The sequence below is a fragment of the Cololabis saira genome, chromosome 17 (assembly GCF_033807715.1).
Source record: "Cololabis saira isolate AMF1-May2022 chromosome 17, fColSai1.1, whole genome shotgun sequence".
In the NCBI taxonomy this organism is placed as follows: Eukaryota; Metazoa; Chordata; class Actinopteri; order Beloniformes; family Belonidae; genus Cololabis; species Cololabis saira.
This window is the reverse complement of record NC_084603.1, coordinates 6,046,116-6,069,619: the sequence shown is the minus strand read 5'-3', so window position 1 is coordinate 6,069,619 and position 23,504 is coordinate 6,046,116. Positions and strand designations below refer to the sequence as shown.

The following is a 23,504-nucleotide window of genomic DNA, read 5'->3' as shown; positions in this document are numbered from 1 at the left end:
TATCTATATTTTATTACAAATATCCGACATACGGGTTTCAGTGCAAACATTATAGGCTAGTCCAGCTGATTACAGGGATTTAGATTCAACAGTTCACTAACAGCACTCTTAGAGGGACATGCCCAGACAAATGAGTCAGTTATACATTTGAACAAGGATGGGATTTGAACACAATGCTAGTGGCCACTTGGCAGGAAAAAAAGAGAGCAAGTGTTGCATGTTGACCATCCATTTAAACTTGACAAGAAAACAACGACAAAACTTTTAGGTTTCTGTCCAGATGTGGAAAAATTGGCTAATTTTGAGCTTAGGTGTCAAAGAGGAAACCACAAGTCTAATGTTTATTCAAGACAGCAGTGCAGCTTCCCAAACACTAAGCTTTTATTTCCTCTCCACAATACACACACACACACACACACACACACACACACACACACACACACGCACGCACGCACGCACGCACGCACACACACACACACACACACACACACACACACACACACACACACACACACACACACACACACACACACACACACACACACACACACACACACACACACACACACACACACACACACACACACACACAGACATATGTTCAACCATACTAACTGTGTTTTTTTACTTCCCTTTTTCCAGCTGTGATATTTTCTTCTGACATTTCTAGTGAAATAGAGCAAGGATCCATATGCCCTGAAATAAACATGGAGGAAAATCCTTTCCCAGGTTGAGTCACAAAATGCATTTTGACTATTACTGGACAACCTATAAATAAGATGACTGAATTAAAGAGAAAAGAAGTCTAAAAACTCATTAGGTTGATATTACAAGGAAAAGTGTACAAATGATTCTTTGAAGAGACATATGAATGCTATAATAACACAATTATGATACTAAAATAAAAAAATATACAAAATTGTTTGACGATTATAAAAATGTTAAGAATACAGAAGAATCAGCACAAGATTCAGTGGGATTACAGGGGAGTATTGTTAAACTGTTTTAGTATGTGACCGCTGCTTTATCCTTTATGCACCCTCAGGACTTTATATTATGTCCCAGTTCCATATTGCTGAACTTGCAAAAAGAGGTACTGTTAAAAAGGTTGCTGGACAATCTCTTGGGGACGTTGCCTACCAAATAGGCCCAGCTTTCAACTTCAGAATCAACACGAGGTAAACTGAAGAGGTATTTTAAATTAGCAAACATTGACACCTAGTGGTTGAGCTGGTACAGCGCGTTTTACCCTGTCCATGGTCCTGAACGTCCTTAACCCTTTAAGCCCCAGCCTATTTTCATCGCCTCTGCTTGACTGCTCTAGAGTCCACCGATTGGGGCACCTAGAATGGAACCAACATGCCTACATATCTTTGATAGCTTTATACTCTATGGCGTGTAATGTTAATAAGACCAAAAATATGATTTAATTGTGTAATTAATGTTGTAAAATGTTGGGGTTTGAGAGAAGTCCATTCTTTATGTTTCAGATCCGCTTATCCTCTAGGACTACCAGAGGAGTTTGCCTTTATGGCCGTCCTGCGCATGACTGGCAACACCATAACTAAAAACTGGAATATCTGGCAAATGCAGGACATGAATGGTGATGAACAGATTACCATCACCCTCAATGGGGAGTCAAAGTCTTTGGAGTTTGCTTTCCCAGTGCTCAACACCGGGAACCATGCTGTTGTTTTCAAACCTCTGGGTTCTCTCTTTAATGACCAGTGGCACAAACTGTTACTGGAGGTCAGAAAGCAGTCTGTGGCCGTTTTCGTGGACTGTATCTTCATTGGATCTGAGAATATTCCAGCAAGACAACACATCAGTCTGGATGGCTTCACAGTGATTGGAAAAATGAAGGGTAACCCAAAGCAGGCCATTCCGGTACGTGACATTGCATGCAAGGTCTAAGAATTCCTCTTCTCAACTCTTAGACATTTTAGTGCTGAATACATTTCTGATCCCATTTCACCCAATCATCTCTTTCTTTATTATTATTATTATTATTATTATTATTATTATTATTATTATTATTATTATTATTATTATTATTATTATTATTATTATTATTATTATTATTATTATTATTATTATTATTATTAATAAACTGGTGTCATATGTAAAGGTTCTGGTTCCATCAACTGATTTCAATATAATTGACAAAATGTGTCTCTTGCATATTACTATCTATTTATCTAATAATATTTAGACTTCAAAATCTTACTTTGTTCACCTATGTATTGAGAACATGTGTTTTATTTGTGTTAACATAAGTTAATTGATTGCACACGTCGCTAATAATGTTCAAAGTTTTTAATTATGGCAAACAGCTAGTCCTTGTTCAGTGTCATCAAAAAGTAAGAAGTGAAAAATAGAGTTCGCATAGATCTGATAAAATAAATGGGATTTGTACTTGTTAAATCATATATCAATATCAAATGCTCAGGCCAATTCGTGCTTTTGTTGTAAGCAAATAGGCTAACACAAAACCTTAAAAGGGTTCATATTTGCAAGGTTTGACCACAAGCCAAGCATTCTAAAAGTTTAAAGTCCCATGCGATATTCCTGTAATGGCCTTGAAACCGTTTGAGGACTAAGACGTGCTTCGGCATGGGGTTTTTATGGTATCATTTTACTAATTGATCATCTTCCTTTGTTATTTTTCCAGTTTGAACTCCAGTCCATGGAGATTCACTGTGACATGAGGCGAGCCCGGACAGGAGCGTGTCATGGTCTCCCAGCCAGGACGCTGGTAAGGGCCAATCCGCCGTGACTTCCAGTTTGTAATTGAATGCCACCCGTCCCTTGAAATACTGAATTGTTACTTAATTGGGAATTAAAAGTTGCGTTCCGTATTGAACCAATATAGACATATATTATGCTCTTATTTATTGATGTAATTAATATACAGGTGAAGGTCGTAATTTTGAATATATTCAAAACACTTTCGCAAACACATTCGTAGTAAATTCAACTAAAGGTGAAACAAATATGTTATTTCCCATTACATTCAAAGTGAGATATTTCAAGCCTTTATTTGTTGTAATTTTGGTGATTATGCCTCACAGTTTATGAAAACCCCAAATAAAAAATCTCAAAAAATGTGAATTATGAAATCAATAAACAATTCGTTCATCAAAATTGTAACAAATAAAGGTTTAACATATCTTGCGTTGCATGTAAGACTGTGAAACTATGTAATATATTAGTTTCACCTTTTAAGTTGAATTGTTGAAATAAACTAACTTTTACACCATATTCCAATTTTCCGACCTTCACCATAGGCTATATTTATATTTACCATGAGCATAGGCTATTTCGGTTACTATATGGTTGGCTGTCTGTACAGTCATGCAAGTTCAATGCTAAAGCACTTTAATCTTTAAATCAAAGCATTTTGTTTTTTAATAAAAAATGAATACATTTCTATGCAGTTTAGAAGTTTTGGGGATGTCCCTTTTTTTGGCGCCTGCACTGCTCAAATCGGGGCGTCCATTATTTCTATTTCTGAAAGGTGGCAACCCTAGATGGTATAATTCTTGTTTTGAGCATTTTCCATTATTTTTTCAGTCTTTTGGGTTATTAGATTTCGACACGAAATAAAAACACAAAAATGCGAATGAAGTGATTCTTGGTCAAAAGTCCCGCTGATGCTGCGTCGGTGTGGCCCCTCCCCGCGGTGTCCCCGACAAACCTCCAATCTCCTCCTGCTCACCGGTGTCTGTATGAATATGCATGAGCCGCTGATAGCTATGGGACCTCGGACACTGCAGATAGCTGCAACGGATTCATTTGGGTTGTTTTGCTGGGGGCTCCCTCAACCCAACAATTCCCAGAGAAAGGACTACAACTTCTACCTTTCCTGCTCACGGGGAGATCATGGCAGGGCCCCCAGGCATCAAAGGGCCATTTCTTTTGGTTCTCCTGCAGCTTGTCCTTATTTGCTCCTCTCAAGTAAGACTTATTATGCTTCTCTGTGTGTGATCTCTCTGTTTGTGTCTTTAGTTTAATGTGACAGAGTTGACTAAGGTGAGTTTTTTTCTTACTGCTTTGACAAAATTGTAACGGTAATAATGATTGTAAATCATGTGCCATGCTGGTTTATTTTTAAGATTGTCTTTGAAAAAAAAAAAACAATTACAAAACCTCAAAACATGATATTTGGTTCTTTAGTTTAAGGTTTCCTTTTAAAATCACTTTGTATTAATTTTACTGAAGCCAATTAACGTGAGGCAGAAACAATATTCATTGAACTATTCCAGACATATGTTGTCCTCTTCCAGCATACAATATGACAGAGCACCTGTTCACATTATTCTCTCCTATATTTGTAGCTGCATGTTAGTATAAGAAAGAGCAAATCTGGCACGCCTAAGTCTAGAAAATGTTGCAGATATTTTCTTTATATCTTCAAATTGCACTCATTATACACAGAGCCAAGGACCCGTTGGCCCTCCTGGACCTGCAGGTGTCCCTGGAATCGATGGCATAGACGTAAGTCATCTCAGTCCTGTGACAATGTGCTTTGAAAAACATGCAGAATTCATATTCCTTATGCCACTGCATCTGTTTTGTTTCAGGGTGAAAGGGGAGCAGATGGCGAGGACGGTTCTCCTGTAACTATCAAATTTAATGAAGGCTGTTTGCATTTGTGCGATTTTCATTGAGGTTGTTGTCAGTGTGTGTGTGTGTTTTTCAACACGTGTGAAACTTTTGAAATTAGGGGCTTGATGGGGATGGAGGGAAACCCGGCTCTTCAGGATTACCGGGAATTCCTGGAAATGATGTGAGTCCCCTCTTTTTAAGCTTTGTATAACTGATGCTCACTGTGTTGTTGGTTATGATTAGGTCAGCTTTTGATCTTCAAATCTGCCAAGGGGTGGAACCCCAAAGTGGGATCCTCCTACAATATAGGTCATGTTTTAATGTGCTGGTTTTATAAAGACATGAATGAAGTTGGGGAAATAAGTGCAAAAATGTGAGGAATTTTAAGCAGGATGCACAAATTGGGATTCCCTTTGTAAGTGAGCAAACCAGAGTCCCAGTGTTATTAACGTTGGCTGCTGTCAAGAGTGCAGAGGCAGGTTAAGAAAACAACAAGTGCAATTTTCAAGTTGTTGAGAGATTAACCAAAGAGGTTGTAGGTGAATAATCTCACCCTAAAAGGTTATATTATATATATGTGTATATAAAAAGTAGGAATCTGAAAACAATAGAAGCCTTGTTGATTCGGCCCACGGCTGGTATCTCGCATTGAGAATTCTTGAAGAAGTGTGGAATGATTTCTTTCAATGCACTTGCTTCAAATGAACCAGACAGGCATGCTTCCACTGTAGTTTGCAAACTGAGAGTTTTTCCAACTCGGATGCGGATCTCATTGCATGTTCAGAAACTGGCGTGCTGCATTATTGTCAATACAATTTAATGAATTGTGTGTTTTTGCTGCAACATTTTAGGATTCCTGTCACACTGGTATAATTGTGTTATAGTAATGTCATGTGTAGATCTGCTGATGAGGTAATAGATATACACAGCTGTGCAAAAAAAAACAAAAACATGTTAATTGAATGTACATGTTTTTCTAGTATATAAACATCAACATTATGGATACTAATCTGCTTCAAGATGTCTTAATACATGTTTGTTTATCTGAATATCTTGTTGCTGCAGGGTTTGACCGGACCCATTGGAGATCCTGGACCTGATGGTCTCTTCGGACAGAAAGTGAGTGCCTAATGAGCGTTAGCTTTCCCTTTTAAGAGATTCTTGGTGAAATGGTGCCAAGTTGCTGTCCAGCCTTTTGGCGTGGCAGCAGGAGCTGCAGTGCATAAACCAATTCCTTATGACAAATGAGTCCTAATCCTGCAAGTCTACTGTGTAATTCCTGAGGTGCATGAAGGTCCAACATCAGTCCTCATTAAGCTAATCAGCGTTGGGTCAAGTTTGCCCTGTTCAGTCATGTGATGTGCTGGAGGAATGTTAATTTGGACCGTCTGCAAGTTTGGACAACACAATTACTAGTCTCAGTGCCTATTTATGCATGTAATATGTTTATTTCTGTTTTTTAGGGTGAACCTGGGAAACCTGGACGTCGTGGAGCTGCTGTAAGTTGCATTTCATCTTTAAAACCGCCGGTCCAAGAATAAGATAAGCCACAATTATTTGGAAATCATATAATCTAGTGGTTTTTATCCAGGAATTTTAACATTTTAATATTTTTGTCTTTGTTTTCTGTATCCAAATTTTATTTATCACACTGCAAATGCCTCTTTAGGGCGTTGGATCTGATGGACCCCCTGTAAGTAATTTAACACCATCAATACCAAAAGTCATAATGGAAAAAAGTTGGAACATGGTATTATTTGATCTTTATCCCAGTTGGGTCACTAATGTAGAATACCTGAACTTGTTGAACAGGGACCTTCGGGGACCGGAGGACTTCTGGGTGAAGTGGGAAAGGCTGGAGAAATGGTGAGTAGAAACAAGAGCCGGGCTTTTCTCAAATATTACATTTGACCGTCAACTTCTAAAATATGGTGCAGCACTGACAGCCACAAGTGAGAGCAGTGAAGTGGTGATGGTCTACTGGCCAATGAAAACACACCATCTTGTCTTCATAGATAGATAGATAGATAGATAGATAGATAGATAGATAGATAGATAGATAGATAGATAGATAGATAGATAGATAGATAGATAGATAGATAGATAGATAGATAGATAGATAGATAGATAGATAGATAGATAGATAGATAGATATCGAAATACTGTACTGTAAAGTTGAACTGAAAGACATGTGATGCATAATAGCTCAAAAACATGTGGAAAAACTTACTTATGCATAAAAACACCTGCAGATATTTTTACATTTTATAACTAGCATTTAGTGCTAAGTATATATTTGTATACATTTGGTGAACTTGAAATTTTTTTTTAATGTTACAAAATCAACACAAAATATGAAAATAATTTAGCAAGGATTCTTTTTGCTGGAATTTTGTGATGTTTTACATTTACATCTGACTAAACGTCCCTGTAGTTTCACCCCTCTTTATAACGTTACCCCTCTTTATATTTCCTTCCATAGTTTTACCCTTTTACAACTCTTGTCAGGATCGAAATATCTCTATAAAATTGCAAGTATAGGCTCAAACTGAGATAATAACAATAATAACAATAAGAAATGCGGATTTTGTTTATTACCTTCAAATTATTGATTGTTGACCAAATATAAAACCTTTCTGAAAGTAAAATATAAATGACTCTGTGATCTAAATGTTTAACTACTGAAAGTATCCAGAGGCTGATGCAGTTTTTAGTGGGTTTGGCTTTTTAAGCTTCAAAGTTTTGGCATCTTGTAAATCTTGTATAGTCCTTTAAAGATGATAATGGGTGTGTGAAAAAGAAACCATACCCTGAGGAAGTATTGTGTGGTTTTATTTAGAAGGTCTACATCTGATGAAAGTCCTTATATTATTATTATTTTAATATCTTTATCTGTTTGAAGTCAAACACAGCATCACATTAGATAGTGTTTGCTTAGAAACATTTATGTCTCTTTCCACAGGGGTCCATCGGTGTGAGAGGGCCACAGGGACCTCGTGGATCAACAGGACCCCGAGTAAGTGACAAAACCTTTGACAACATTAAACAAAGTTCTCATGCTTTAGAGAGTAACGTATTGCACCCAGCTGATATTGCAAATGTTTTCACCTTGTGTGTCTCTAACATACAGTAAAGGTGGAGGTAGATGCTTTGGCAGGGGTTTTTCTGTATGTCGGAATTTGAGCATACTTTTTCATCAATATTGTGATTACAAGTGTGTAGTTGAGATAAAACTGAAGTTAAAAAATGGTTGCGTAGCCTTGATTAAAGAGCACTGAAAACTAGGGGATAAAGACTATCAATATATTAAAATAAGAATTCTATATATTTTAAGTGTTAATCATACCCCCTCCCCCTTGTTTTCAGGGTGCAGCTGGAATGTTAGGCAGTGGAGATCTGGTAAAGTATTGTTGTTTATTTTAAATGAAAAGAAAGGTTTCAATAATGCAGTTTATGTGATTTGATTTGATTGAAGCGCAAGATGCCAGGTATCTTTTCTGACTCCTATTTTGTGTTTTAGTGTCCGAACTCTTGTCCACCAGGCACCTCTGGGCACCCTGGACTTCCAGGCATGAAGGTGAGAAGAAAACCATTTTGTTTTAGCCTCGATTCAATTATATGCTGCGTTTAATCAGTTGTCAATTACTTCTCTGAATGTTTCCAGGGTCACAAAGGTGTGAAAGGTGAAGCAGGAGAACCGGGGAAACAGGGGCATAAGGTAAACAAAAGAATATATTTGTGACATTTCAAGTCAATTTATTTCAAATGTTATTAGGTTTACATATATCCATAAAGTTAATTTAAAAACTAAAACTTAATTACATCGTTACAATGTTCCACATTCGGAAGAAAACTCCACAACCTCTGCCCTTTAAAGGGATTCCCGACGGATTCCAGAAACACTTTGTAGTATTTCATGAAAAGCGATACTAAAAAGTCTGTCTGTAACTCCCATGACTCTTTGCAGTGTGCAAAGGATGATTTAGTAGAAAGGATGTCCAAGCACAACTATTCTGTCGCTGTAATGTGTCTGTGCACTATATAAATGGAAATGAGCCGGGTCCCATCTCTTCTTATCAACCCCTGCCAGAATATGATTTACTGTCAGTCTGCTCTCCGTCTCTGGCGTGATTTTCTCCTTGGTTGGACGTTTCTTTGACAGGGGTTTTCTCTGCCTCCCATTCACAAATATGAAGACACATACAGTATATGAAAAAATACAATATACACATGTTGTTTTTGGGGGGAGGTGATAAGACGGGGAAAAGAAAAGAAAAAAGGCTTCTGCTATCAGAAACTTTTAATGACATCAAGCTTGATTGCTGCTGCTTCGCTATGGTTCTGCACTTTATACAAGGTTGCTACTAATCATTTAAAAACCAGTGGCAATCAACAAAGATGTTTTGTGAGTCTTTAAAAGATAATAAATTACATTTTTATTAATGAGAACAGCCTAGCTGACCTTCATTTTTCTCTTTTTCTTTTAAGAGCAATAACATCGTTCCAGCAGAATACATTTTAAACATTATAAGTTCTGGTTGTTCTACTCCTCTATTATGTAAACATCTGGGCTATTTCCCTGCAATCATATCTGTTCATTATGAAATATTTCTACATCAAGGACACCGAAATAATTTATTAACCAAAAATATTTCCATCCAGCATGAATCTTCCCCTGATCAAACATCACTCTCCTTTCTTCTTTAATGTTTCAATAGCTATCTCTAATATGTGCATTTAGGTATTTGGAAGCAGACAAAGAGCAGAGCTGCACATTTGATCTGCCATCTATCCAAAAAAGAAAGCCATCTTCATGTTAACCAAGGATGTGGCATGGAAAATTATTTGTAATTTGCAATGCTGGGGTTATCTGGAGCTGAAGTAATTTGGTGATTTAGAGATAAATACTTGCAATGCATTAACAGGTGGGTATGGAGCACTTCCAGAGCAGCTGCTTCATTTTCTAATTAGCACAGAGTGGATAATATCAGCTTTCTTTAGAGGAGAGGCACTGATGGGGTGCAGGTCCTTATCAGGTGTTAGGATTCCCTCTTAGTTAAGATGTGGCTCAGTTTTTCCCATGTCCTCGTGCCATTCTGTTTTTCTTCTGATGTTGTTTCTTGGTCACTCACATAGGGAGAAGAGGGAGACCAGGGAGGTTCAGGAGAGGTCGGATCCCAAGGGCCAAGGGTGAGATGTTGTGCTTTTTATAAAGTATTAGATACCTTTGATTCTTCTTAAGTTGTCAAATAGTGCTTTTCTGCTCACTAATGCACCTGCCGGATTTATTTGCTCTTTCAGGGACCTCAGGGAATTCGGGGAGCCATGGGAATGATGGGCCCCAAAGGAGAGATGGTGATTCTTTCTAGGATTTATTGAATTAACGTTTTCCAGGAATTACACAATAAATTCTACTCATAATAGTTAACAGTTGTTGTAAATCTGCAATTAATACCTAAACTATTTGCTTGGCAGGGAGCCCGAGGTCTTGATGGAGATCCAGGTCCTCAGGGGGTCTCAGGGGCAAGCGTAAGTTTGCTCCTCAGTGAAAGAGAGTTTTACTCTTCTGTGAAACATGAGTTGTACAATAAATGTTTTGATGCGTTATTTCAGGGAGACCAAGGCCAGAGAGGTGTGATGGGTGAGCCTGGGCCCATAGGTGAAATGGTTAGTTGACACACATGTCATCACAAACATTAACAGCTTCAGCGGTACATAATAATGATAATAATAACTGGATCTTGTTTGTTGTTCAGGGTGTTCAAGGTCTACGCGGGATCACAGGCCTACCAGGTCCCAAGGGAGATGCTGTGAGTTTCTGTTCAGTGATAACAACTAATCCATCCCTTTTGCTGGTACCCTGACTGCAATATGTTTTACTCTCCCCTCTCGTGAACAGGGCTTACCAGGTGTAGATGGTCGTGAAGGTATTCCTGGGATGCCAGGTTCAAAGGTAGGATAAAACTAATTTGAAATGTCAAGTTATATGTCATATTTATAGGACTAAAAACAAGTCTTAGAAGCAGCGGTAGAGCTTTTTCTCACTGTCTGTTCCACTGCAGGGAAATATTGGGAAGTCGGGCGTTCCTGGAGAGGTTGGACTTCAGGGGCTTCCTGTAAGTATGACCTCTGACCTTAGACTGTCATGGCTCACTGTGATGGGACTGAACTGGGTAAACTCTTTACACTGCAGTTTAAAGCACAACAGGAACAGGCCATGCCTGCTGCACTGCAGTACTCGTTTCACACACCTGCAATGCAGTTATAAGAAAGACTTTTTCTTTTTTAATTGTTATAATATATGCTGCAGATGGCGTACTTTCTGTGAGTTTGTGTTTTGAGCGCATGATATTATGCATAAGACAACCAGCAGCCAGTGCTGTGAGATGGTGATTAGGTTTTAGACCAAAGCGTTGCTGCTCCACTAAGAAAATAAAACTGCCAAAAGTGACTGACAGTGACAACCTCATGAGTGATTTTGTAGGCATAAAAGTGATCCACTGGTCCAAAACTGAAACAAACACGTCTGTATCCATAATATCTTGCCTCATGTCTCAGTGTTTCTAGCATAGCATGAGGGCTACTTTTTGTGATCATCAGCTGCTGCCTGAAAGATGTCTCCCATGTTGGCTTTGTTGCCATTTTAGTTCATGTTCAAGAGGTATTTTCTGTTTTCAGGGTTTGCTTGGGGCATTTGGACCAAAAGGCCAGGGTGGCCCTAAGGTGATTTGCGTCATCGATTGACAAAGATTTTTTCTATAATTTCAGTTATATGAATTTTAAAGTCTGCTCCTTTGTTTCTCCTCAGGGAGATGTTGGTCTGTCAGGATTGCCTGGAACGTTGGGATCTACTGGCAAACCTGTAAGTGTGAATAGAAGCATGTTAGCACATCAGCAGCAGAGATTTTTGCCATCTCAGTGAGTTTACTGTCACCCCACAGGGTGAGCGAGGAGAACAGGGAGAGCTGGGACCTATTGGACCCATCGGCGAACCTGTGAGTGTTTCTTTTTGTTTTACTGGCAGACATTTCTGTTGTTATTGTTTTGTTCATTCATTCACCTTTATTTTTCTTTTTTTTTCGTATGTTCCTCTAGGGAGATGGAGGGGTGCAAGGCCCTCTAGGTCCAGCTGGCAAGCCAGGTGCAAGGGTGAGTAATAAACTCGAGATAAAGAATATAATGGTGTTTCATTGATTCATGATCATTTGAAATGATACATTTTGTTTTGTTCATGCATTTATTTTGAAAATTACAGAAAAGAACTGGGAAAACTGCAACTATTTCATGCATTTCTGATATTTTGGGTAAAAATAAGGAAAAAGAAGGAAACCTTAAGAGCGTGGACCCTTGACTGTTGTTTCACTGGAATGTCTCAGAGAATAGGCCGAGGCTGGATCTCACATGAGCTCTATTTTCACAGTAAGGGGAGACTAAGCAGCAGGCTGAAAGAGCTCTCTGTTCCTCTGGCATTCCTGAGACAGTTGGCCAGTGATCAAAGACAGAATGGCACACACACACAAACATGCCTGAGAAAAAAAGTGGCAATGGTAACTTAAAAAAAAAAAAAAATCATCACAGTGTGTGCACCTAACCTTGATACAAAACACTTTTTAACTTCAATCATGAAGTTATTGTTGATAAGCATGGTCAAGGACTTCTGGACTTCAACACAGCTATGATATTTCAATTCTGACTTTGTGCTTCTACTCATTAGTTAATGTTAATGTGTTATAGGGACCTAGAGGTGACCCTGGACTTCCTGGTCTGCCAGGTCCTCCTGGCATGCCTGGGACAAAAGGAGAGAGGGTAAGAACACAACACGGTTGCTGGTAAATGCCCCATAAACATTTCTGACCATTGTCCTAAAAATGTAAGATCAATATTTAACACCTATCCTTGAATCAGCTCCCTCTAGTGGACACAAGCATAAACGTCTTTACTTTTAAATTCTGCAAGTTGATGGTTAATGTTTTTGTTTTGCAAACTACAGGGAGAACTTGGAGAATCAGGACCTAAAGGAGAGCAAGTATGACATCCTGACTATTAATTACATTTTAACTTCAAAATACTGCACTCAAATAAGAAATTGGCTTGTTTACATACATTATAAACAATAATGTATTTTCATAGGGAGGACCGGGTGATGAAGGGGATGCTGGAGACAAAGGGGACGTTGTAAGTTCTTATACTAGCACCACATACTTTATTAGCAATCTTGACATTAGTAATGTGCATCATTTTGATCTTTTGTGTTTCATCAATGGTGTATTAGGGTGACCAGGGAGAATCTGGACCTAAAGGAGAGGTGTGTGTCCATTTACCTCCTATTTCAAGCCTGTGAGAAAGTCCTGCAGTTGTTTTGTAACATTTACTGAGTTTATACTTGTTTTCTGTTTAGACTGGTAACCTTGGTGAACCTGGCAGAAAGGGTCCAGAGGGAAGTCGAGGGCAACCTGGCGTTGAGGGGCCTGCCGGCTCGCCTGGACCACGAGGCATGCAAGGGAACAGGGGCTCGCGTGGAGTCAGAGGGTCCCAGGGTCCTGCGGTAGGTCCATGAAGCAATACGTGATAAAAAAAAAGTCGGGAGAACGTGTTTGAGGATAAAAAGAATATCGGAGGGGTAACATGACAGAACCAGAGATGTAAAAATTCACAACCTTGTCAAGGTATCACTGACCAAAAACTCTGATATTCATACATCTATATTCACAGTTTTAAACGTCCGTCTTTCTTTAACCCTATATGGAAGTCCCACAGGATCTTTTCTCTTTCATTCTCTACCACTCTTGGGGGTTTCTCCCATCTTGACAGTGGAACTTCCAGCTCATACTCCGTACATTCAACTAGATTCGGCCGGGGGCCACATCTGCAAAAGGACTGTATGGAGAGGGCCGCACAATTTGAAAATGTGGGGGTTTTCAAAATGTATTTTGCACTCAATGACGAAGACTTATGTAAATATAATAAATTTGTATTATACATTTGAATATATCTAGTTTACATATGAATTATGTATTAATTGTCTCCAGATTTAGTAATTGTGAATGTTAAATATAATATTCAGATAAAGAAATATTATTTTGAATGCAAGTTCATTTTGAAACCATGCATTGTGCAAACTTAATGAAATTGATATTGACCTACTTTTAATAAAACACGCCCTAATGACAAAGCACCACTTTCCACCAAGATTTCCTTTGAATATTATATTAAGCATTGAGCACAAGCATTTTAGTCCATAGCGTTTAACACTGCTCCCTCACTCCAGCTGTTATTAACTGTTCGGTTTTTTCCCCACTTATTCCACCGAACCCCCGAAAGTGTTTTTTTTGCTATTTTCGGCCGAACATTCGGTGCATCACTATTATAAAATTTTTTTTTTTTTTTTTTTTTTTTTTTTTTTCAACAAACACCCCCTTTTTTGAAATATGACCAGGGGCCACATAAAAGCTCCTGGCGGGCCGCATGTGGCCCGCGGGCCGCCAATTGAATATCCCTGGTGTAACCTATGAAGTATTGTGTCACCACATGTTCGTCTATGTCGATATTTTTGTGTCTATTCACATTTGAACGCTTTGATGTATTTAGTCTCCGATCAGTTTATTTATTTTTTGTGAATTCCTCACATTTTCTACACGACTGGGTTGAATCAACAGAGAAGTGTTCCGGTTATAACAAAAAATCCATCCATCTATCTATTTTCTGCACCTGCTCTTCTGCTGGTCAGAGTTGGAGGGGGCTGGGCCCCATCTGACCTATTATAGACAAGAGGAGAGCTACACCCTGGAGAGATTGACTGAAAAGCATACAGTTATTCAAGACATCACCGGTAGCTGGGAGGAAAGGTTTTTTTTCAGTCTGTCAGTGCTACATTCTGGCAGACTATACCTGTGACCTAACAACAGCAACTTCTCAGATAGGGATAGTTCGGGTCGGACGAGGCAGCTGCAAAAACTCTGCCTGGTAAACCTGTGGAATATGACGTTTATTCAGTTATGCCAGGAGTTTTGTTGCTCACCTCATCAACACTCAGCAGTTTGCGATGGTTTCTATGAGCGAGTGCAGAGAACTGGTTGAGAAGAGAGAATCTGTTTCAATAAAACTAGAATAGATCATCTACTATAAAAGTTTTATGAACTTTAAAATGACAACGCTTCCATGAATAGTACATTTACAGCATCCACACAGGCTTCAACCTGCAGCTTTTTGATTTTCTTCTTTTTTTTTCTTTTTATCCCTGATTTTTCCCATGTTTTTGTCACCCAGCGCTCCTACCTAAGTGCGTAGTGGGCATTGCTCCCCCTCTTCCAACCCAGGGAGGGCCCTGCACTGAGCTCAAGCATCCTCCTTACTTGAGGAGTGAGTAGGCGGCTTCTTTTCACCAGACAGGTTCTCTGGCCGGACATAGCACGTGGAAGGATCACGTTATTCCAGCCAGATCCTCCCCAACCCATCTGCCGCCCCGGCTGGCCAGAGGAGGCATGTATAGCCCAGGACTGCTGCATGTTTTTGTGAGGGTAGCTCACATTAACTACCAAGGGAACACGGGGAGAACATGCAAACTCCACACAGAAAGGCCCTTTTGCCAACCCCACCCAGGGTGTGGACGCTGAAGTCATGGGGGGATTAAACACACCCTCATCTCCCACAGCGTCCCCCGTCCCCCCCAGCTGTGAGGCGGCTGCACTACCAGCTGCGCCACCGTGCCCCCTTGCTTTTTGATTTTCAGCACATAAACGTCAGAGCAGGTTCAGAGTCATGGTCAGGCTCACAGATGCAATGAGAGACACAGCTACAGAATCACTGGGGAACAAATTGTCACAATTGTCTCTTATGTTTATTTTTGCTGATATGTTTATTTAGTTTTTAATTGTTGGTGATACAGTATGTAGGCCAAATGTGGCCCACAAGTCATGAATTTGGTCCAGACTGGATTATGGATGTGCACAGTGTGGGTCAGATTAGACCAGCGCGTCATAAGCAGGCTTTGGCATGGGTTATGGTGAAAAAAACCCAACAAAAAAACAAAAACAGAGCGTGTCTGGTAGATATTTGGCTGTGTTTAATGGATGCTGTCACTCAAATCCAAATCTGACCTGAGCTCTGGGCCAAACGTAGGTTGGAGTAACAGTGAATAAAGACAACAAAGTACAAAATCCAATACTCCCAAAACATTGTTTCATTGTGATCTTTGTACCCAGAAAACACTCCACTATTCATCAGCTGTATTCCTCCCTGGCCTGATTTGCATGTACTCTGGCATCCACGGAGAGGAGTCCAAGAATCTGATTTTTCCCTGATCAAGATCAGCAAGCTCCACTTACTAATTCTACAGCGGTGTTAGTGAAGCAACTTTTCAGGGGAGGAAAAACTAGGTCTCCATTTCAACTTAACCACAGTCTATTCTCAGTTTATTAGGTATTATTTAAAGCCCTAAAATATAATATTTTTCTCCACCCAACGGATCCCTCAATTAAAGCAAATTATGTTAGCTCTGTGCATAACTGTTTGAGACAATGTCATTATTTTTCCCCCTCAGGGTAAGGAGCCAAGTAATCAGCACATCAAGCAAGTTTGCATGCGAGTCATGCAAGGTAAGAAAAGAGAGGCTTTTGACCCCATTTATCATTCCTATGTGCTTCATTTCATAGCTTTTATGTTTCCCAGAGTGCCTCATTACACAACCACACATACAGCCGCCCCTGCATTGTCTCATTGATCTGGGTGGTTGCTGAATCTCTCAAGTTCAGATAGGGTGGGTCTCATAACCAAAACATGAAATAAGCTTCAGCCTTTGTTCATGTGATGGATGAAATATTCCCTGTCTGAGCCTTAGAAATGTTTCACTGAAGTCACAACATCTGTTCTCTTCATTCTTGGGCTCTTACATCTCCACAACTCATCTCCTACCCTCATGACTTTTTTATACCCGATGTGCTGAAAAATTTATTTCACCTCCAGCAGACCTGCACTTCACTGCTCCAAGCGATGAGCCTGCCTGGAAAGGGAATTTTTAAAAAGCAGCCAAGCAGTCAGTGCATGGATTATCAGGAGCCAGAAACTGGAATCCTGTGTGCAAACCCCCCCCAAACAAACAAAAAAACATCCCAAAACAAACAAAAAACATCCAGCAATGGGCTACAGGAGATTAATATAAGACTCCTTTGCACCCTGAACCTGAATTTTTGGTCAAGAGCATCATCATGAACAAAAGTACAGGGGCGATATTGTTTAGAAGCATTAATACTCCAAGTTTGAATTTGACATTTCATTCTTATCTTTTGTTGTTGTTGTGCTTCCACAGAGCAACTGGCTCAGTTAGCTGCTAGTTTAAGGAGGCCAGAGTCTGGAGCTGCTGGTTTACCTGGAAAACCTGGCCCTCCTGGGGCTCCCGGGGCCCAAGGAGACAACGGCTTCCCTGGGCAGGCTGGGAGAAGAGGCCTCCCAGGACTCAAAGGGCCACCAGGACAATTGGGACTCAAAGGACCCAAAGGTGCTGAATAGTTTGAGTGGACGTGGGAGAAGTGTGCGTGAAGATAGAAAAAACGCTTCTTTGTTGTTCTGAGAAATGGCTTTAAAATGTTTTATGTTACAGGTGAATTGGGAGACAGAGGGTCCAGAGGGTTCACTGTACGAGGACCCAAAGGTCAGCCAGGACCTCCTGGACTTCCTGGTAAGTCATTTTTTCCATTTTAATTAGTTCGTTTTGGGTTTTTTTTCTAAATGTTTAATGCTCATCTATCTTGAGAACATTTTGTAAGCTTATTGAAAGAGTTACTAAAGCTCTGCAACCATGGATGAGTTTATCCGTGTCCTCGCTTGGCCTAATAATGTTTTAATCCGAAGCCAATTTAAAACTTTAGCAGTCTGAGTTTAAGAACCCTTATTCATGAGCACTTGGCAAGAAAATGCGAATACAAGTTCTGATGCTTGAAAAAAAGATAAAAAAAAGACAACAACTTAGGCTCCTTTAGCCGACTCCAGCTCCTGAATATGCAAGTAATAGAGAGGAGCACTGAAAAAAGACACGTCATTACAAATACTATATATTAGTACTGGTGGGAAGATGTATATCATAGAGAATTAATTATTTCTTAAGATAAATGAGTTATTACTTCAGATGAACATTTGCTACACAGCAGAGCATAAATGCGAGAGCGAGAGATTTAACTTCCCTCTTCTGAGGCACAGTGAATGCTGGATAACTCTACCCTGAGCTGATGCTGTGATTTAACAGCAGCTCACCAATTAAGATATTTTTAAAAGTATGCAACTAGAAATAAAAAGAAGAGGTTGCATCAGAGTTTTTTAGTCGGTTGTCTCTTCAGATATTCAGATAACATATTTTTCCCCCCAATATTCACCCTTTTAAAGTTAACTACTAACTTAAGCAGTCAAATACACGTATATTGTAGAAATGTAATAGACAGAGGTGTCAAAAGTATTCACATTCATTACTCAGGTAAAAGTATAGATACTAGAGTTTAAAAATACTCCTGTAGAAGTTGAAGTATCAACTCAAGTTTTTTACTCAAGTAAAAGTATAAAAGCACTAGTTTCAAAACTACTTAAAGTATAAAAGTAAAAGTAATGTAAAGGGGAAAAAAGCCTTTAAGGACAAAAGCCATTGAAAATGAATGCATCTTAGTATAATGCAAATATATTAAAGAACCATATATGTGTACTATTGAGCATTAACATGTGTTTCAGAAAGCAGAGGATATGATGACTAGTTGCCTATAAGTATTGTAATGGTGCAAAAAGTCAAACTTCAGAGGCATGTTATCATTTATCCTAACCTTTATTGGAATGTACATCCAAGTTTAGTTGCAGGAATCTGAGGGAACGGATGTAAGAACAAAACTGGACAAGAACATCTGAAACAACCACAACCAAATTCACTCTATCCGGATGGAGCAATTTAACTGGATAGTTGTTTTTTAAAGGCTGAAATGAAATAGAGTAACAAGGCTGTTTTTAAAATGTAAGGAGTAAAAAGTACAGATAATTGCGTGAAAATGTAAGGAGTAAAAGTAAAAAGTCGTCTGAAAAATAATTACTCCAGTGAAGTATAGATAACCAAAATTTCTACTTAAGTAAGGTAACAAAGTATTTGTACTTCGTTAGTTGACACCTTTGGTAATAGAGTATAAAATGCAAATGTAATAAAGTGTAAAGTAACATAAATTGAAACATGCAAGAAGCACCTGTAATACTATAAAAAGACTTATATGGGTTAGAGAACAAGGCTTTACGTCTACCCATTCATAAAAATGTATTTGTCATCACAGGGGAGTCAGGCAAACCTGGGTATGGCCAAGATGGTCGTGATGGGCAAAGAGGAACCCCTGGTGTTCCCGGACAGCACGGCGTGCCTGGGCCTCCTGGTTCAGCAGGTCCAAACGGTTACTGTGACCCGTCAGCTTGTAACCTCCAGGCTGGGGCTGTGCAGCAGTCTCTGGACGTGAAGGGCCCAGCAGGGAACTAAGAGACACTCTGGCAGAGACAGAAAGACTGTTGGATGATCTCCCCTGATTACATGACATTTATCAAAGTTTCCTCCAGTGGGCTACAGTTGCTGTGGTGTTTCTGACACATGAACCTCCTCATGAGCCAACAACATTTCCATCAGAGGGAACCAACATCTTTGAGTTGTAAAAATGTGCAAAACTTTGTGTTTCATGTGCCTCCAAGCTCGTTCCAGTGTATTTTTCATCCCGACAGCCGTTTGGATATATCCAGGAATGTGCTCACATTTCTATAATATGAAGCAACCAGAACTGTTTTTTTTTTTTTTAAATCCACTCCTTTTATACGTCTGCTTGAATTCTATTTCTATGTTCTCCATTCTGTTGTTTTCTTAAAATAAAAGCTCCTCATCTTCCACACATAACAGCTCAAATAATCATCAAAATCAAAACAGGGTCAGGGTTTTGTTTGGATAACACTCCCTTTTCACTTATTATGCCTTTTATTTGATATGTGCAACGATAAACCTGCTGAAACCTAAATAATTTAACTGAAATTCTTACATGTCTTACTGCCTTGTCAGCCCTGCGGTTGTAATTAAAAAGGCTCTGCAGTGCTGAGAGGATGAAAATGTCATCAAGTCATACTGACTTCAGTGTTATGTTGTAAATCTGTAAAAAATGTTTGAAATGCAGTTAATAATAATTTCCTACAAAAATCACCTGATGTGAGATCTTGCATCATTGTGCAGAATGACAACATGCAACTGTGCAAAGATGGAAATACATTTTAGGGGAAAGAAAACCCCTCAAATAAACAACATAACACAGGGAGCATTTCTTTCTTTCTGTTTACTGATGTTTGTGATGGTGAAGTCATTTTGTGACATTTATGAACACAAATAAAATCAACTGAAAATATTCCTTAAAATTTCCATCTAAAATAAGCTACATTTTCCATTTTCCCAGTTGAAAAGAGCCACACAGTTTGGTGACTGCTCTGCAGATTTCAATCCCATCGCCTTGGTGGAGTTTTTCCAGTTATAGATTTTCTTGATGATGTGATACAATCTGAAGCGCCAGAGCAGCAGCTAAATGGATGTTACAGTGAGAATATTTGTCATCACTGCTGCTTTGAAACAAAAAAAGATATCCCAGCTGAGCCTCACAGCAGCTTCATAATTCATGGTCTTCTTCAGTCCCGTTTCCAGAGGAGCTGGGTTGCTTTTCATGAAAAATAAATAAAAACTGACCTCATCCTTTATTTGATTGAGTATACTATATACCATACACAAAGACAGCATGTAAAAATGCTGAAACAGTTAAAACACCTGGGACCAGCGTCTATTTACCTACTGTACGTGCTGCATCATCACTTCTTCTTACCAGCTGCCGTAGGTCTTACAGCAATATTTTCCTTTACCCCTTTCATCGGATTTGTTTAACAGCTACAGCCCTCTTTAGGATCATTCTTCATTTTATAATTTGACAAATATTTTCACACGGTGTAGGTCTATTTTACTATTAACACAAAATGTCATTTGACTTTGTCTTGAGGAAAAACCCCACCCTTCCCTAATATGTGCATGTCTGCAGCACAGCTTATGTTATCACTTTTTTTCCAAAGGCTATATAGTCCATAATGTTCCTTTCAGCATTAACCATGCCTTTAGAGACGTCTGCCTTACTAGTGCCATGTGCAGATCCACCTACAAACTTATGCTGATACAACATCCATGTTTTCAAATGTACAGTTTTTACACCACAACACTTGCTTGATTGATCCTGTTTGTGCAGCGGGCTGACTCAGTGATCTGGATTTTGGGCAACTACCTACCTGTCCTATCTCAAAACCTTCTCTGGAAAGGGAGGAGACTGCCAACCCTCTGTTCTACCTCTAACATGAGGCGCAGCAATTCTGCATCTTATTTATGAATGCTTAGTCTTTTTATGGTTAAGTTTTTACATGCATCAGTGTTTGCAGAAACACATTATTTTCTATTACAATAATTTTAAAAAGTTGTTTTTGATTTGCACAGCAATCATGATTATACTGACTCCAGGGATCCCTGGGGTAAGGACACAACTAAGCTAAAAAAAACGTGTAAAACAACAACTGAAAACTCAAGTCTGAAACTAATTAGTCTTGTGTTTTATACTTCATGGCCAATGAAGATAAGAAGTCAAGACAAACTGTTAAACACAGACACAGTCATCATGTGAATAAGATTTATTGTAAAAGGTCTTAGATGTACTAGCCCAGAAACACAAGAACAGAAATAAAGCACCGGATAACATTTATTGCACACAGAAAGGCAGATTTCATTAATCAGTGTAAATATACGTTTTTAAAAAACGGGAGTAAAATACAACCTCTGAAACCTGGTAACCACACGCACCGGATCGCCCTCCAGGACAGGCACATCAGTGGCCCTTTTTCTCTCTCGGCCAGTGAGCAGACGCACACCAACACCAACATCTGCAGTAAAAGTATTCTTACATACACATGAGGTTTTACATTTTCCAAGGCAACAGTTATTTCAACTAGTTTTTTGTCAAAATTTCTAATCACGTAGACATGCGGTAAACCAAGACTGAGGTAGATATTCAAACCAAAGAAAGATTTTTCAAAACAAACATTAAAGTCACTCAGCACGACACGAGCTTATACGGGAGCAAAAGAGCAGTTTCAGTGAGAGCAGCAGGCAGGCATTTTTAATCCGAGGGGCCGTGCTGAGAGCCTGATCTATATTCCCCCTCATTACAAGCTACTTACAAGATTAGATTATACGTGGCAACCGGATCGACTTACATTACTGTGAAAAACAAGCACTAATGAATTATGCGGATGTATGAAAATCATTGTTGTAAATGTTTTTTCTTTCCTATTACTTGAAAGCTTGTCTTCAGGTGTTTTTTCAAAGGAAATTGCAGCAACTCCACCCTTTGATTTAGCTTTCCTCTGCCATTTTCCACGGAAAATAAACTGATTTTAACTCGTTGTTCATTAGCTGCAAATTTCTAGTGAAGTGAGCTGTGACATCAATGTTCTTCCTCCTTATCATGCTGTTCAGTTAAATGGAAGCAGCAAAGTAGTGCACATTAATATCAATTCAAGCTAAATTCATTATTGTAGAAGGAGCAGCTCTCAGCAGTGAACCAAAAAAAGACCCCAACAAAAAACAAAGTTTGGATCAGACGAGTTTGCTGGAACTGTCTCATATGAATCTCATCAGTATCAGCAATGCTTTCCCTGACAGGAACCCATAAAGTAACTATAAAGAGATAAAAGGAAAGAGTAAGAAAAAGCAGAAAGGGGATTAAACCAAAGGAAGATTTCTTTTTCCTCTTTCACGTTCAGCAGTGGCAGATTAACAACTTGGCCAGCAGGGGGCTCCTTGAACTCACAAATGAAGTCAGTGACATGCATTCAATTCTAAATTTAGACTCACTCACACACTTAAAATTTAGTAGAGATAAAAAGCCAAGCTGGCATACTGGCAAAAAAAAATGTTGTGGATCTTCTGCGTTGCATGTGAGTTATAATTCATTATGTAAAAGATACATAATCGCTGTGATGGGAGGCATGATGCACAAAGAAAAGTGTCAAATGGATCTTAAAGGATGAAATATAGATAGAAGAGAGTTATTAATGGAAAAAAAATCTGATGTTGCAGCAGAACTGTTGAAACATTCATGACAGCAAGACTAAAAAGTAAAATGAAAGCCTTTAGCTATGCCACGCCGTTAAAGAAACCCAAAAATGAAAGCAATTCACTTCAAGCCAATTATCATTTTCTCTTGTGTACTGTAACATGTTCGCTATTTAGTACGATTAGAAAGCAGGGGGTCATTTTTTTCTCTCAGTGCACACATTTAAAAGTGTAAATCTCTTCAAAAAAGGGAAATTATTAAAATCTAACAGTTCAAATGTTACTTTAATGTCAAGTCCGTAAAATGCTCATCCCTCCACACGTGTTTCTGGAAACTGACGTATAGCGCAGCCTATTAAAGTTAAGTCGACTCAAAACTATCAGAAATTAAGCAAAAACATTAAACACGCTTCGAAGAGTCTCACAGAAAATAAATAAATCAAACCTCCAGTTTTAAAAACACAGATTAACCTGATAATCCACAGTAACGCACATATTGGTCAGTGAGTGAAAAACCAGGATGTAGACCAAAATAAAGTGAAAAAAGTTCAAGTACATCCATGAGTATAACATTTCACCAAAATAAAAAATGGATAGATGTGTGGTAGTCCGATTCCCTTTGTTTTGTTGAAAAAAATGAAAAATATACACATAAACCAAAGGAATCATCATACATGACACTATGTAAACAATATATGTCAGTAATCATCTGAGACACAACACAGTCTTCAACACTTGCACCAATGTACGATCAATAATGTAAAGGAGAACCATA

The 23,504-nt window shown here is 38.9% G+C and overlaps 1 protein-coding gene across 1 annotated transcript; it reads left to right on the top strand.

Annotated features, from left to right (window-relative positions):
• Window positions 1-3,769: 3,769 nt before the first annotated feature.
• col9a1b (collagen, type IX, alpha 1b) lies at window positions 3,770-20,110 on the top strand. Its single transcript, XM_061745835.1, has 32 exons — window positions 3,770-3,957; window positions 4,438-4,497; window positions 4,584-4,619; window positions 4,727-4,789; window positions 5,674-5,727; window positions 6,072-6,107; window positions 6,278-6,301; window positions 6,421-6,474; window positions 7,571-7,624; window positions 7,975-8,007; window positions 8,129-8,185; window positions 8,273-8,326; window positions 9,745-9,798; window positions 9,910-9,963; window positions 10,084-10,137; window positions 10,222-10,275; window positions 10,365-10,418; window positions 10,508-10,561; window positions 10,671-10,724; window positions 11,287-11,331; window positions 11,417-11,470; window positions 11,550-11,603; window positions 11,704-11,757; window positions 12,343-12,414; window positions 12,599-12,634; window positions 12,739-12,783; window positions 12,881-12,913; window positions 13,007-13,153; window positions 16,148-16,202; window positions 16,913-17,101; window positions 17,204-17,281; window positions 18,900-20,110. The coding sequence occupies exons 1-32, from the start codon at window positions 3,883-3,885 to the stop codon at window positions 19,094-19,096; spliced, it is 2,037 nt and encodes a 678-aa protein (XP_061601819.1). The 5' UTR covers window positions 3,770-3,882; the 3' UTR covers window positions 19,097-20,110.
• The last annotated feature ends 3,394 nt before the right edge of the window (window positions 20,111-23,504 follow it).